The sequence below is a fragment of the Glandiceps talaboti genome, chromosome 9 (assembly GCF_964340395.1).
Source record: "Glandiceps talaboti chromosome 9, keGlaTala1.1, whole genome shotgun sequence".
Taxonomy (NCBI): Eukaryota; Metazoa; Hemichordata; class Enteropneusta; family Spengelidae; genus Glandiceps; species Glandiceps talaboti.
Genome location: NC_135557.1, coordinates 18,825,821 through 18,843,901, shown reverse-complemented (window position 1 = coordinate 18,843,901; position 18,081 = coordinate 18,825,821). Strand labels below are relative to the sequence as shown.

Below are 18,081 nucleotides of genomic sequence, written 5' to 3'. Positions count from 1 at the left end.
TATTGCATGAATTGACTTTCGTAATACATGTTTATGTTTTCGACTTGATGGCAGAGGTGGATTGATTATAATGTGGTATTCTGATGTGGTTGGCAAGGTGTGATTTTTTGTTAGTCCCCTTGGGACAAAGAGTGGGCTCTGTCCGTCCATCCGTCGAGTGCGTGCGTGCATCCAGTGTAATTTCTTGGAAATGACCAGACTGATTACGATCAAACTTGGTACAAGGACAACACACTATCACATTAATATGTCAATTTTAATATGTTGTGATATGATACAATATTTATTAGCAATTTGTTCATGTCCAGAACCATTACTTGGACATGACTGGATCAAACTTGGTACAAGGACAGCAAACTATGACATACATATGCATGTCAATTTATTTTGTGATACAATTCAATATGGGCGTCAGACGGCCATTTTGTTACGACTTTTTCATGTTCAAAGCCATTATGCAAACATGCCCGAACAGATTTCAGACAAAGTTGGTATAAGGACAATGTTCTATTATACATACATATTGCATCTCAATTTATGTTATGATACGATCCGATATGGCCACCGTGGGGCCATTTTTTAGTCCCCACCGGACGAAGTCCAGGACAGGGACTTATGGATTAGGTTCCGTCCGTCCATCCGTCCGTTCAGAGCTGTTTCTTGGAGATGCCTGGACCGATGTTTCTCAAACTTGGTACAGGGGCAACATACAATGGCATACATATGCACGTCCATTTGTTTCATGATACGATCCAATATGGTCGCCTAGCAGCCATTTTGTTTGCAAATTTTCCCTGTCTAAAGCCATAGCTCACACATGCTTGAACAGATCTTATTCAAAGTTGGTATTAGGACAGCGTTCTATCACATACATGTGCATATCCATTTTCGTCATGATACGATCCAATATGGCTGCCTGGCAGCCATTTTGTTTGCAAATTTTACATGTCCAAAGCCATAACTCAAGACATGCTTGAACAGCCCCCCTCCCCCCCCCCCCCATACCTGACCCATCCTTTATTGTTGAATGGTTTATTCCATCACGTCATCTTGAAGAGTAGCCATGTTCCGAGCAGACACAACGTATCTAAGTCTGTTTGATTTAGGTTCACATTTGTTGTTGCGTGATCACAGTAGTGATATTAAGAAAATGACAACATAAACTGCCAGTTCCTTAAAACCCAATCATAGCGGGGACTATGTCATTCTCAATGACTTGTTAAACAATTTGTTCATGTCCAGAACCATTCCTTGGATGTGACTGTGATGGAACGATTTCTCTCAAACTTGGTACAAGTACAACACACTATGGCATAGGCATACGTTTTTGGCATCACATGACCAGATTCACCACACTCAATGGTCGTCTCCTTGCGTTTTATGTTTTTAATCTATTCTGTTAATACATTGTTTTGATGACTGGCACTTTTTGTCGGTAAATATTTCTCTGAGTTGTTTCTCTGCATACATAGTAAGCAGTTCACATTACATTTGGGCTGAACAGATCTTATCATGTAACGATCACAATTTCGTTGATTAAAGTTTAATGTATACATTTGAATTTATGCTGTGAGTTCTGTACGATTAACCATGACTTTAGAATTGCTTCAGTTCAATAAAAATGATATCTAGACCGACGTACAGGATGGGAAGAGCTACAAATTATTGGTGCTCAAATTTCAAAATGCTAACCCTCGCCACCAGGTCTTCAAATTAAAGTGCAAAGTTCTTTACCAAGGACATTGAGAAACTAGCAAAAGGGAGTGTGGCATTGACAACACAATTGCCACTTTAATCCAATACAAAACATCCATATTATTATAATTCTATCCAATCACATATCTCCTTTAAAATCACATGATCCAGTGTATAGGTGGGAAAGTAAGTTGAGAGGGCTGACAATGCTAAGAGTCCTGAAAGCCACGCCTACATTGTGTTGAGTGGCAGGAGGTCATACGTCGATAGTGATATTGCAAACACCGATTAGGCGAATAGCCTATTGACTGATTTACAAATGTACTATTTACAATACGTTATTAATGCATGTACATTCGTAATCCGCAATTGGTGGCACCATTTGAGAGATTGCATAGCGAGGAATGAATGGCCACTAAATGAAGGACTGAGAGGGTTTTATCTTTTCAAAAATTGAATGGTCTTGTGTACATTCATGTTTGATTTTTGACAAAATTACAATTGGGTGAAAATTATCCACAGGTGTTTAGAAATCACATATGGAGATTTTGCCTAAATATCTATATTCTACTTGAGCTTTTCAATAGGAATATCACTTGGCCACTTAATGTCACAGATTATGTAGTTATTAGATTTTTCCTTCTGTAAGGAAGGAGATATACTAGGGGGCAAAAAGTCTGTGTGTGTAACCATTTTCTAAAAAACGGCTGGCTCAATTCAAACGAAATTCGGTACACATGTTCCATAGGGTAATGGCAAGAACTGATTGGGTTTTAGTAAACATCCCATGATCATTAATGAGCAATTTACATAATTAATGTTTTTTACAATATTGGCATTTTTCGGTAATTAGACCTGTAGGCCACAAAAAAGAAAGTTGTTGTTTCTGGTCACAAAATGTTGTCTAAAGTGGTATGACGACGCAATTTTTAAAAAAAATGTTCATGATTAGTTCTGCAGGTGTCTTCCCTGAAGGAGCAATTGACGTAAGGAGAGTTATTTTGTGTTTCCCTTGGATCTGCAGTCTGCATTGGCTGGACCAAACACACACAAAAAAAGAAGTTCGAAGCGGGGTATTTAAGTGATGCAGATTGACCAGAAACAATTCTTTTTTTTCTTGGCCGTTGTGGTTGGCCATAAGATCACATCTGCAGCCAGTGTTCTGCCGAGGCCACGCCCTGGCGTCAATCCTGCAAAAAAAATAATCAGATGATGCATCAGAGTATCTCGTGTAGGGCCCTTTAGCCATTCAATTCCCCCACCAAATTCACTTTTGATCATTTGTAACCTAATGTGAAAGATAAATATACTGACTCCAACAATACGGGACAGTGTTGTTGACATCACACAAGCCACAGGTCTATTTATAAAATGAACATTGCAACAAAAAGATCAACTTTGATTATCAACAATTGAAATATCAGAGATATAGGTGAGATGGACGTCTCTCTTAATACATGTTTTGTCTACCATGACTCGTGACGTCTGACCTCCTTACTGTTGTGACCGAAATACTTAAGTTATTACGGGAAATCGAAAGATCTATCTGCCACAGAAGCTATATTTAATCTAATTTTAAAAGATGGAGTATGCTTTTAATTTGTGAATGGGCTAGATAAATGGAAACAAAATGAGAGCATGCATGTGTATTTTGATTCCAAAAAGCCGTGTTAAAGGATCATATTGCATGATGTTGACAGTGACGTGTGAATCGATCATGATTAGGCACTGAGTGAATGGTCACTGGCATGGACGGCCGATGTATTTCTTCCTGGTCAGACATGGAGAACTAATTTGTAATGCTAAATAGAAAATAATTACCTATTTACAGCTTCCTCACTTTGACGTTCTTGATAGTTTTGGTTTCAAGGACACCAAATGTCAGCACAGTATCAAGTTTACAATATGTAAATTGCTGTCTTTTGATATAGCAGGACAAAATCATGTTGTTGACACTTACTACTTTCTGTAACTGGTCTATATTTGTGATATCGTAGTAAAAATACTTGGAATTTATGGCCAAACAAACTAGACATTACGGTGGACTTGAATATTGAATCAAGAAAATCAAACAAAAAATAAGACCATGGCCGGTGACATAGCTCGTGCATACTAGTAAATAGACCATAGTGGGGTCACACTGGGTCATTGTAAGTATATTAACCAATCAAAATTCTAAACGTCATGGATAAAAAATTACATATTGAAATTTATTTACAGAGATTCTGGTTTTTAGACCACGTAGCTTTTGACATGACATCATCAGCTAAATTTGGCAACATGGAAAGTAACTTAAAACATGGATGTATCTAATACGGAGCAAAGTCCGTATGGCTTTATGGATGTTTGAAGACTTCCTATCGCTAAAGCATAGAGCCTTAGAGGGAACTATTTGAAGGATTGTGTTATTTAATGTTACATAATTCATAACCGGACTACTAAACTACTGTAGGTTTGCTTTTGCTCCATTGTCTGTAAATTTAAAAAAATGCAGTGATAGTGACTGCCACGTGCTGATAGTGAAAATATGGCCCACACTTTCTGAAGATTTTTGTATCCTACAAGTTCAATGTTCTAAATCGTAGAGAGGATGAGTGATTTATATTTATACAATGTAACTCAGTAAAATGGATACCAGTACTGGTGACAGCCCTGAATGTGAACCAACCTTTTTTGTGTGTTTATGATGTGAGTTATTTATGGTCATTTCCCGTTAGCAATTGTTATTCCATATGATGACACAGTGACAAAAGAAAATCATTAAATATCCATGTATACTACTGTTGTATTGACTATTGAAAACAGTGATATGTTGATGTTTTGTGAACTATATTCAATAAACTCATGCACTAGTGTTCTACAAATCGCTCCCGCCAAAGCAAAATGTGAGTGTGTTTATACTGCTACTAGATCAGACCACAGACACAACTCTCCACATAACAGCACCATTTTGGTTTTGCAACTTTGGTTTCTTTGTATTTGAATAGATTTCATCAAGTTCTTGTCTTTCGATCCTGACATGACAGTAAAGCTGGGGTTGGTGAAATATTATCATAGTAGTCCTTCCAAAAACAAGATGAGTTTTTAAACTTTTAGGGGATAATTTTACATGAAGACACCTAGTTTACTAGTATGTGCATAAATTAACAAACAAAAGACTGAAAGAAATGTACACATTGTTCATTGTCTAGGTGTCGATCTCATGAATATGCACCAAGATTTAGTACCTAGTCCACTCTAAATGCGTTCACACCTACAAATCTGGTCCGGACTTAGTCAACCTGTTTGGTCCAGACTATTTAAAATCAGACTTAGACCGATTTAACGTGTTCACACAGTATTGTAAGAGCAGACTAAAAGTTAAAGTGGCCCTAGAGCGGACTAAATATTTAAGTGTGAATCCCCTTTATTTGTCTGATAATGAATAACTAATCACATGGATATACATGTAGATATAATAATAATACAGCATAGTTTCTAAACAGCCCCAGAGGTGAATTCCCATTCTCGTAAACCAGAGCTGTTATTTCTTCCGAAGATGTGATCTCCGCTTCAAGAAATAGCCAAGGGGCACATGAAACTGGTAATATGTTTTGCCTATGATGGCTCATGTTCAATTGTCACAGGCCAAACTATACTACACTGAAAGATTTAGACATCACTTACAATACAGAACTATGCGTACCTGTCTTGTTTTACTGATTTGTCCCCTCTTTATGATGCATCCACAATGACACATACATCCACAAAATTGCCTCCCCGCGGCGTCAGATAGCAACATGTTAACGCGACCTCTTTACATTCGCATTTCAGATCGGGCACCTTATTGTCTAAAGTGTTTAGGAGATGGGTAGCCAGCCACACAGCAAATCTACTTGGGAAATGGTAGTTTTTGTGAGAGGCAGTGGAATTCTAGACAATGACTTCCTATGTTAATCAGATAGTAACATATATGATATGGCAGGACATGTCATGGCGCATACCATTTCTCTGTAGGGTTGGCCTTAGCACATTATATTTTGTTACACCTAAATTTGGGAGGAAATGAAACGGGTGGTGTGTATTTTTGATTGTGTGATGTTTTATCTATTAAAAAGTAAATGACAATAAACAGCATAAATGCTCAGATTTGAGAGCATTTCTGTTATATGTTTAACAAGCAACCCACTCACCCACCAAAAATGGAATGAGCCACTAGTAATGTTTACATTTCAAACTTCATATATCAAACACAGGCAGCAAAACACATGTGAGGTCTGTATGATTTCATTTTAAATATTTAATTGTCTAATCCCTATTATATTATACCAGTATATTGATGGTGCAAATCGAGAGATCTGATTGGTCTAGACATCGAACTAGCATGTCTAAAACGAGCAATAATGCACGGTTGGCACATGTCCAAATTTTGTTCGTCTACGAGCGTTGAGTTGTAGTCCGCCGTGATACTGATAGTGAACGCTACAAATTGTCAGAGGAGGATTTTCTCTCAATGAGACAATATTTTAGGAGAAATTATGAAGGAAATTTCGAAAGCAACCAAGTCATCGCGTATTTGTTCAAATCATCGCCTACTACATGTACTAAGGTCAAGGCATGCACGAGATCGGTCCCAGCCTCGGCGCGGCTGGAGTGGAAACATTGGTGAGCTGTCCTGTCCTGTCATAAAACTGAAGCAAGTGAAAGAGCTTACACTGGCCGACTTACCATTAATCTAAATAGAAATTTGTCTGGGATCTGTCCTAGAGTATCAGTCATCAATCCGAGAGGGAAATCCTCAAACCCGAAAATCTACTGACGTAACTTCTACATTGTAAATATCAACCTATCTATCACTTCACCGAGTCGCGAATTCGGCCGGGAACGATCGAAGCACGCTGTATTCAATAAACCACTTCAAGTTTATACCTTGAGTCAAACAGGTTGTTTATTCATCACTGTGCACTTTTAATGAACCGATCAATGTACAGATTATCCCTAGAAACGACTAGCAGATAAAATAAATCCAGTCGCTGCACGACGTTCACGTTGAAGCCAAGATCAGCTGTCTTGAAAGCAGTGTTATTGTTATGCAAATTAGTCATATGAAACGAGAAAACGTTAGTTCTTATCTTGTTTCTGATATTTTCAATATACTAGTATAATATAATAGCGATAAACCACCCCCTAGGATGGTATACCACTCGGTTTTGACCAGTGAACTCAATATATGCACTCGCTATCGCTCGTGCATATATTTCGTTCACTAGTCAAAACCTCTTGGTATACCATTCCCAGGGGTGGTTTATTGCTTAATTATATCACTTTTACCTTTATTAAGTAGCTATTTAAATAGTAATTCATATAATAATTATTTTATCATTATTTGAGGGTTTATTTTATTTTGTATTTATTTGATGATTATTTCATTATTATTTGACAATGTTAACATTATTTTATCATTATTTGATAATTAATTGATGGTTTTATCCTTATTTTGAAGTTATTTAATCAATATTGTATCATTACTTGGTGATGTTATCAGTATTTTGTAATTTGATAATTTATTGACAGTTTTTGTATTATTTCATATTTATTTATTGAATATTCATTATTATTTGATGATGTTAAGATTTTTTAATTATTATCTTATAATTAATTGACAGATTTATCCTTATTTTGCAGTTATTTAATAATTTGTTGAAGATATTATTTCATCTTTATTTTTAAAAAATGATTAGTTTACGGTTTTATCATTATTTTGTACTTTGTGATTCAATATTACGTAAGGTTTTGATGATATTGTCATTATTCTATCATTAATTGGCATCTTTATTACTATTTAGTACTTAATTTACAATTATTTGATGATCGTATTATTAATCCATCATTATTTGAACATTTGCTCATGATTTTATGATTATTTAACAATTATTTCAAATAAATTGATGGGAACATTATTTAATGGTCACATTGTGTATTCGGGATTTCACCTTTAATTATGTTCAATATTGAAGTGCAGTGATATTGACATTTTTATTTCCATGTCAACATGGCATCATTTTTAACTCAACACACCCTAATCCATGTTCCTGGGCCTCTCTCGATCTCACGTCACTCCTTCAAAGTTCCCCAGCAAACTGCAGAAAATGTAAATAGGTACTCCAAGAATGAAATGGCACCTTCGATGCTGTACAGTCATTCGGAGATATCCGGGTTTTGATTGGAACTTTAGAGTTCCTGTATGGTTAATCGTGGATGTGCATGGTGTTTGAAAGAGAATTCAGTCAAGATTTACTACTGAATTTGTCTTCAAACACAAAATGTAATATTTGGGATCGTAACTTTCACTCTATCTATCCGAGCTTCCTAATTTGCCATTTATCCCACTTAATCTGTACATTGTACTGAATACGCCAGAGGGAGTGATGGAACGAGAGAGGCCTGCGAACATGGTTGATGGTGCGTTGAGTTAAAAATGATGGCATGATGAAATCATGAAAATAAAAATGTCACACACTTTTATATTAGAAAGAAGTGAAAATGATGAAATCCCGAACACACAATGCATCTATTGAATAAAGTTTTAATAAATAGCGAAAAAAATGATAACTGTTAATTCATGTAAAATAATTGTTAAATAATCATAAAATCATAAAGAATTGATCAAATAATGGTTCATTAATAATAACACCATCAAATAATTATCAATTAAGTACTAAATGACAATATGGTCAAATATTAATGAAATATAAATATTCATTAAATAAATATTATATGAAATAGTAATAAAACCGTCAATTACATATCAAATACTGATAACATCGTCAAATAATAGTACAATATTGATTTAATATCTGCAAAATAAGGGTAGAACTGTCAATTAATGATAAGCTAATGATAAAATGATGATAATATTATGAATTACTGTTGAAATAACTACTAAATAGTGATAAAACTGATATAATAGGGATTACATGATAAAACAAGTGACCTATCGGTCAAAATAGCTCCGCTATTCTTTTTAGTTTTTATTTTGGTAGTGATGTAATAAAGTGGTAAGTGGTTTCATATGATGTCTCACTATAAAACACATTTTACACAGAAAGTTGGTAAAATATTGTACTTTTATACCATAGTCACCATTTTATAAAAAAATTACTGTTATAAAAATTACACAAAATTTCAGAAAAATAATGACTGGGAAATGCGCGCGCGCACACACACACACACACACACACAAAGGATTTTGAGGTTGGCTATAAATAATTCCAGTGTCTTACAGCTTTAACCCTGGAAAATTTTGATAATGAATGAAATAAACTAGGGATCTAAAATAATTTTGAGGCAATTCGAATTTCAATTTTCTAACAAATTTACCAAAAACACTGTCCATAATAGGCTTAATTGTCAACAACATTCAACTTGTAGTAGACATAACATCGTCTAATATTTAAATTCACGGAGTATCTTGTGACCGGCGCCTGTCAGCAGACTCGGCCAATTTTGTTTCATCATTCCATTGTATTTAAACCTTGTACTTGACATTTCGCAATATTTATATTTTTTCTCAACAAAATACCTCAACATGCTTCACCTCGCTCGTACTCAAAGCAGCCCCGGTGTGATCAATGACACGACTAGAGAGAACCTTTTCGGATTTACCTGTAAAACGGGGAAAGATACGCAAAACATAATGCAAAGTCTGAAGCCAAATTAATGTTGTAATTATTTTAATTATTTTTACTTGCCAAATATGTGCATTTTGGAAATGGCAAGACATGTTCATGTCGATACATCACAGATAACTAACACTAGTTATCTGTGTTTACATGTAAACTGTCGGCCAATAAACACAGTTTGGTTAATTCACTGTGGGTACTGCTCTTAACTTCACCCGCACGCTTTTTAATATGGCCTAGGCATGCCTTGCCTTGCTTACGCAAGTTGTCTTCATTCTAGTTCACTGTCACTCCAAATTACATGACAATATAGAATTAATCACATGTTACATGTTATCTGAAAACATCAAACTTTTATAGTGGGTCTGAAGCGTGATTTTAGTGAGTACCAAGAACTCCCACGTTAACTGGCTGTGGAAAATCGCCCGGTCGAAAAAGGCCAGCTTCAACTTCCGGGTCAAATCAGTCATTTTCTATCGAAAATCCTTGAACGATCCTACTAAATTTACTTGCCATGGTTATTTAAAACACATAAAAATCCACCTTTTTGTGAAATTTGTAAACTTTCTAGTCCGTATTGAGGAAACTATGAGCGAAAAACCGGGTCGAAATTTCAGGGCCTCAAGTATGCGTCCCGAATTCATCGGAAAATCGGTATTCCTAAATGTAATGCCAAAATTTATTTTGCTGGCACGAAAGAAGAGATGTCAGTTGAGGTTTAGGCGTTTTCAGTATCTAAAATGGGGGACTCTAGTGAAAGTTACAGCGAGTTGAAAATACCCAAAAATAAGGCCCGTGAGCAGCCATTCAAAGTGTCGCTATCTAGCTGGAGGATAGATTGTATGCAAATGAGGGTATTCCGGACAGGCTGATTATGTAGAAGGGGTGCACAATTTGGATTTGAAGATTACAACCCTGTTTCAAACAAACACTTGTCATTTGGGCACACAATGCGTAGAATTATGACTATAGCACATATTACATTGCTTGTGAGATGTCAATAGTGTCTTTTGAAAAGTGGCAGTTTACTTAAAGTCTCGTGGCTGATTTCCAATATGGCGTCGATCACAGTGCTCATTAACATATTAATTTTTTTTCAAATTACAAAAAAATCATAAAAAATTGAAAAGAATATGTGCTGACTTGAAATTAACAAGTCTGAGTAAGCTACCCCCTGCGCATCAACACACCAGATATCAAAGCAATCTGACAAGTAGTATTTGAGGAGATGATGAAAATATCATTTTTGGGAAAAAAATCATAAAAAATTGAAAATGGCACAGATCAACTTGGCATGAACAAATCTTAATAGCCTCCCCCCAGGGAACATGCACACCAAATATCGAAGGATTCTGACTGTCACATTCGGAGAAGATGATGAAAATATAAAAAGTTGACGGACACCAATGATTCACCTATACTCTATACCTAAAGCTATGCTTTCAGCTTTCGCTGACAGCGGAGCTAATAAAACAAGATCATACATAAAGGAATTTTAATTTGAGGATGATATCTGTCCTATCTGAAATGCGAATGGCTGTAACAGTGCATGTAAAGATATATACTATGATATATACATAGGCATACATGGGCTTTGAAGTTTTAACTGATGTAAATTGATTTTTTTGTTGAGTACTTGACTTTGAATCTTGAATATTAAAATCTTTGACAATGTGTTTCTGTATTCTTTATTCACTGTGCTCCATTTTTAGTCCCCGCGGACGAAGTCCGGAACGGGGACTTATGGATTGGGTTCCGTCCGTGCGTCCGTCCGTGCGTCCGCAGCTGTTTCTTGGAGATGCCTGGACCGTTTTTTTCAAACTTGGTACAGGGGCAACATACTATGGCATACATATGCACGTCAATTAGTTTTATGATACGATCCAATATGGCCACCTAGCAACCATTTTGTTTGCGAATTTTCCCTGTCTAGAGCCATAACTCAGACATGCTTGAACAGATCTCATTCAAAGTTGGTATTAGGACAGTGTTCTATGACATACATGTGTATATCCATTTTCGTCGTGATACGATCCAATATGGCTGCCTGCCAGCCATTTTGTTTGTGAATTTTCCATGTCCAAAGCCATAACTCAGACATGCTTAAACAGATCACATTCAAAGTTGGTATTAGGACAGTGTTCTATGACATACATGTGCATATCCATTTTCGTTGTGATACGATCCAATATGGCTGCCTGGCAGCCATTTTGTTTGCGAATTTTCATGTCAAAAGCCATAACTCAGACATGCTTAAACGGATCTCATTTTAAAGTTGGTATTAGGACAGTGTTCTATGACATACATATGCATATCCATTTTCGTCGTGATACGATCCAATATGGCTGCCTGGCAGCCATTTTGTTTGTGAATTTTCCATGTCCAAAGCCATAACTCAGACTCCATTTTCATCGTGATATGATCCCCCATACCCAACCAATCCTTTATTGTTGGAGGCATATTCCATGTCCAACAAGCACACACAACATATCTAAGTCTGTTTGTTTTAGGTTCACAAATGTTGTTGCGTGATCAGAGTAGTGATAATTCCTTAAAACCCAATTATAGCGGGGACTATGTCATTCTCAATGACTTGTTAGGTTTATTCTCTGTTGTACATCCGTCAAAACTGCACGGTTAATTGATCTAATGTTTGGTATGTAGGTGTCATTTGATGATAAGATATAAGTTTATTCAAGACAAATCGATTGGTTGATTGTTATGCAAATTAGGTTTAAAATAGAATTTTGGGTAAAAATGCTTCAAAAAATCTTCTTCAAAACTACTACTTGGCTAATTTAGTTGAAATGTGTTGGGTACGTGTTTAGGTGTGTTCAAGGCAAAGTGACTAGGTCATTAATATGCAAATTAGGGGTAAAAAAATTTGTAATATCTTCTCCAAAACTACTAGGCAATTTGAGCTGAAATATATTGTGATGGTGTCTTGGGATTAGCAGATAAGTTTGTTCAAGACAACTTCATTGGGTTATTAATATGTAAATTAGTGGTAAAATAGAATATTGTAAAATAGTGACTATATTAAGAATTGTTCACGACATGATGAGCCCATCAGTGATATGCAAATTAGGGCTAAAAATGTGTCTTTTTTGTCAAAAATCTTTAATTCCAAAACTACTGAGCAGAGTGGGCTGAAAGTTAATGGGGGATGCACCTGGGGGTATATAGATGAAGAAATATTAAGCATATAATGTCAATGATTTCATCAGTGATATGTAAATTAGGAAAACACATCTCAAAATGTTCTTGGTCAATGAGACTGAAACTTGATGAGATGTTTCTAGAAGTGTTATTGTGCAGATTTCTTCAAAACATTTTGCAACAATTGGCCATAGCAACCGTGACCATGTCCCTAGCAACAACCAAATGGCATATATGAAGATACATTAAACATATAACGATTTCATCAGTGATATGTAAATTAGGTGTAAGAGAATATGAATTTTGATAAAAAACATTTCAAAAAGTACTTTGTCAATGAGACTGAAACTTGGGTTAATGTTTCTAATAGTGTTACTCTGCAGATTTTCTTCAAACATTTTGACACAATTGGCCCTAGCAACCATGACCTTAGCAACAACCAAATGGCAGTATATTTTGGTTAAATAACATCATCTGGTAGACAAGTGAGTAGACATTCAAAAAGTTAATGTAAAAATCCCTAGCAACTGTGACCACTCCCATAGCAACAGTCATATCACAATTCATTCACACAGAAGTAAAATATTTTTAGATCTTTGTATTTCACGACGTCTTGTATTGAGTAAAGAGAGAGATAATGAAATGATTGTGTTTAATTGTATTTCTCTTTGATTTAGTAGAAGAAAAGTCTGGAGCAGCTTTGAATGACACAAGGTATGTTTAGGTAATTAGACTAACGTGTTTTTAGTTTCAGAAGGAATGCCCATATTTTTGTCTGTGTGTGTGTGTGTGTGTGTACATTTATGTCCATCTCCCTTCAGGAAATTTGTATAATTAGCACATACATTATGTAGTTAGATGTGGGTCAGTCATGGGTGTATCCGATGTACACCATTTTTGCCATTGGTGGGTGCTCTTTATGAAAGCTTTTGCTATTTAAGGACAAAGAGGTAGTCTAATAAGGGTTTTGAACTACATGTTACGATGTACAGCAGTTAAATTATGATACATGCATGCACACTTCCCTTCTTTACCGGAGATATTTAGATTAAATCTTGGGATTCTCGTGGGATTCTCGATTTGTAATAGTATGCTGAACTTTTTTTGTATACTAGAAGAGACAATAACCGTCATATTTTTTAGAGAAATGTTCATTTGCATAGGGAGCGGTCACTTTCTCTGGCCTTGGGTGTGTGGGGAGGGGTTGTGTCCATCAGATTGATGGAAAGTCACTGGCTCCATCCCTGTAAATCCTAAAATAGGCTGACCCCCAATCACTTAATTCTAAAACATGATGACATCCCCCCCCCCCCCCATATTTATATGACAGGTATTTGATCATGACTCAGAGTGGACTGCTTGACAATGTCTTGCAAATACTAAATACAACATAACACCATACTAAATTAGCGACTACACAGGATAAATATATTCCAAAAAAGGAGTTTAATAGCATCTTGACACTGGGGAAAAAGCTTGAGATGGGAATATGTACACCTGGGGGGGGGGGGTATGTCCTAGAGGGTGTGCCCCTAAAAGCTCTAGACTTTTTTTGAAATTTACAGCCAATTTGTAGGCTATTTAGACCCTTAAGGGCAATAATGTATAAGCTTTATGAGACAGCACCATGTGTAATTAGCAATTAGCAACATAGAGTGGAAATATCTTTGAATAGCATCTTGACAGTAACAGGTAGGGGAAGCGCATATGAATGGGGATATGTCCACTTCTCATCTCTTAAAATCCAATTCTTAGGCTATTAAGATCTTTTAAGAAATATTTTCCAAGCTTTGCAAGCTGGCACCTGGTCCAGCATGTAATTAACACTCATATAGGAACTATTTAAAGGAAGGTTTGAAACCATCTTGACAGTAAAATGTTTGGCGGAAGAGTTCAGATGTTGATATTTCACGAATTGGCTTTAAGAGTCAACACTTCTTCATAGCTTCTAGAGGGAGATCCACTAAGACACCCCCCCCCCCCATTGAGTGGTATACATATTCCAATTTTAAGCTTCTCCTGTGTATTGTAATGTCAAGATGCTATAAAACTTTTTTGAATATTCAACTCTGTATTAATTGCATGATAAAGTATTTGCATGGCATAGTCAGGTAGTCCACTCTGAATCAGGATGACATAACTGTCAAGTGAATGTGATATGGTGATGGAGGTGGGGGTCATCATGCTTTTTACAAATAAGTGTCTGTTTTCTGTTTTGCATAGAGGGAAGGGGAGGGTCAGTGACTTTTTGTTAGCCTGATGGAAAAATCCACTGACCCTCAGACCAGAAAAACTCGCTGGTCTCTTATGTATATAGCACCATAATGTGGACATGGACAAAACCATTTGCATGATAAACTGACTAGACAGTGTATATCCTTAAATTGCAATTTATTTAGCACTACAATTGCACATTTCATCATAATGTTATACTATATAATATATCACCCTCTGTGGGTGTTGTACCCCATAGTTTTGATGAGTGACTCCATATAGACATTCACTATACAACAAAGAGGGGCATAATAATATCCCAAGTGACTTATAGCAAAAGTGTTATAAACAATAAATTGCATTATTATGTATGTATCTCAAATTTCCCTGAGTAATACATTTCATCTTTAACATTTGCAGACTTGAGAACACTGCTGACGAACGAGGCAACTCCACTGGCAATGCCCAAGCCTAAGGTAAAACATAACTGTCTATGCTACCACTTCCAGACCATGTTGAGATGAATAAGCCCAAAGTGCCAACCCTTAGGAGGGTTGATTTGCAGAGCAATGAAAGAATGAGAAAGGAAACAACCCCAGAAATCTTATGTGGCAAGATAGGCAGAAAACGCAGAAAACAGATTTCTTCACCACAGTCGATATGAAATGTCTTCTATCAAACATTGTAGGAAAAGAACATTCACTTCTAACAGTAAATCATTTGACACACTTGTGTCATTTTTGTGCATATTTTGTTTCACACTTATACGAAAGGATTTTTAGTAAGCAATAGGAAAATTGAAACACACCCCATCATTGGAATACCAAAAATGTTTGTATTTCTTTTGTGTTATTAAACTGCAATTACATAATAATGAGAATATTCCTTTTTAACATATTTTCTTCTAGATGAAGATGTTAAAGCCTAAAGATAAACTATGGATGGCTTTCCATGTCCCCACATTCACCATAACAATAACTCTTTATAACAGTCCAGAAGAAAAGCATTTGGTCTTTTGCGAGTAATTTTTCCTGGTTCCATAAAAACTAATGGATTCAAGAAATGTATATGTAGAGTTCCACCATGGATGGATGAAAGTGTGGATGGATGGATGGATGGATGGATGTATATATGTATGTATGTATGTATGTGTGTGTGTGTGTGTGTACGTACATGTATATGTATGCTCAGTGTGTGAAACTCTGAGTAACGACTTAATACATCCTTATTCTTTTGAATTAAGTCTGTATGTATGCATGTATGTATGTATGTATGTATGTATGTGTGTGTATGTATGTGCGTATGTATGTATGTATGCATGCATGTGTGTGTATGTATGTACTATATGTGTATGTCTGTCTGTATGTCTGTGTGCCTGTGTACGTACGTATGTATGTATGTACGTTACATGGTTATGTTGTACTTGTGTCTGTCTGTCTGTCTGTATGTGTGTGTGTGTCTGTATGTATGTAATATGTATTTGTTGGTGAACTTTGGACTAGCCATAGTTTGACTTAGTAATTATTGTAAATATTGTTAAGAAAGCTACATATTATTTCTTTGTTATATATCCAGCAGTTTAGATTTGCTATTGAAGTTAAATACAAAATAAATGACAACTAACAGAATTTATAGAGTTTAGCACTTGGTAAAGTGTGTTTATCTTCACAACCATTTAAAGCCTTTGTAATTTTAAGATGCGTAAACAAATAAACCCTCATGACGAAAGGAAGTAGACATCTTGTCACATGTATAGAGTATTACAGTGTTAGCATTATGAGGTGTTTTTTTATTTTAAAACTTAAAAACATAATACAAAATTAAGGATTCACAGTTTAAGTCAATACTGTACACAAGATAGTCATAACTAATAAAATAAACAGGGCAGATGTAATTTTACTGTTTTGACCATTGAAACTCATTAGTTTTTAAAGTTTATTATGTATGAAACAAAATTATTGAGATAGTACAGAATTCCAAAATAGAGGTTAACGACATCTAATCTCTCCTTATGATTGCGATCCAATACTAATCACACAAATTACAAAAATAACGTGTGTCACTAACGCTTTTAAGAAAGCTGGGAAAATCCCTATCATATAATATAAATGTATGCTTGCAAAGGACGTTTTCCAGGTAGGACAAGATCATTATGCGCCATAAATTCTTTGTTTCACGTCCCCATGGGGGTAGGTATTCTTAGACTAGTAAATTTAGGGGGGAAAAAAATTTTGTCAAAATTTCTGCACATGGCCTTTTTTGATGATAGTGTAAATAAAGACTGTACAATCTCTTCAGAATAACAATAAATATCTCTAAATTTTGACATAAGTTATAGGTTTTATGGATTACATTTCATCATTACGGGGGAATCAAATGATTACACTATCCGAAACGATACATGAAAGACTTTGATAAGTAATTTACGGCTGCAACTAAACACATTTTGAATGTCAATACAATGATGTTTGTAAATTTTGAAAATGAGCAGTAGCTCAAAACTTCAGTTATGGTGATTTCAATATGGTTCTCCTATAAATGATGGCATTAAACAACCCCAGCAGAGAGAAAAAAGATCTTAGAAATCGAAGGCGCACAAGTTTGTTACTCTTCTTTATACTGAGATCGTATTGTATCTGCTACAACAAACATTTCGGCCTATGCGTTTTGAGGTATTGAATTATTAGAAGGATTATGAGAGTACATTATTATGCCATGTTGTCATTAAGTGATATCACCATCACAACACTTGAAGGCCAGAAAGCTAGTCGCGACGAACACAATATCATGCCAGACAGTGCGTATGATTGCAAGTTACTGATAATAACATACAGACTGTAGCCTCAACACAAAGGTAAATTTGACAGGACATGTTGTTTGTGTGTTTATTTTTTTCTGGCTGGCTGGTAGGTCTTTGGAAAATTCATTAATGCGAAGCATAATTTTTAATTAATAGAGCCTTATTTAGTATCTAAATAACCTGGTTTAGATCACATTGTGTATAGACAGACATTGAAAAAAGTGTTTTTAAATTATTACAATAAGGAAACCACCTCGAAGAAACCACAAATTTTACTTTCAACCTATTTAGATAACAATGGTATATGGAAATGGTTAGATATAAGTTGCATGTTTTTACCGCAGACAAAGAAACTTTTTTACTGTGATTTGACTTGTATAGATAAGCTTCTGGAGTTAAAGTCTACAGAATCAAAAGATATGTGTCGCACTGGCATTAATTTATCAATGTTTTTTTTTTGTTTTCGATGAAACATTTTGAAAGTGACTTATAAAGAATTCTTTCAAAAAGGAATGTTTCCTGTACTTACAATACTGTGACAATGAGTTCTTG

At 35.5% G+C, this 18,081-nt stretch overlaps 1 protein-coding gene across 3 annotated transcripts in view; it reads left to right on the top strand.

Moving 5' to 3' along the window:
* Positions 1 to 15,855, top strand: part of LOC144440065 (neural cell adhesion molecule 2-like) — a 43,349-nt gene extending 27,494 nt beyond the window's left edge. Inside the window, exons 6-8 of one of the 3 annotated variants that reach the window (XM_078129309.1) lie at positions 13,196 to 13,229; positions 15,150 to 15,205; positions 15,638 to 15,855. In XM_078129309.1, the coding sequence (XP_077985435.1) occupies positions 13,196 to 13,229; positions 15,150 to 15,204 (89 nt within the window). In that variant the 3' untranslated portion in view covers position 15,205; positions 15,638 to 15,855. Of the gene's footprint in view, positions 1 to 5,508; positions 6,846 to 13,192; positions 13,230 to 15,149; positions 15,206 to 15,637 lie in introns of those variants that run through there. The other 2 variants (XM_078129308.1, XM_078129310.1) reach the window with 2 other exon arrangements.
* The last annotated feature ends 2,226 nt before the right edge of the window (positions 15,856 to 18,081 follow it).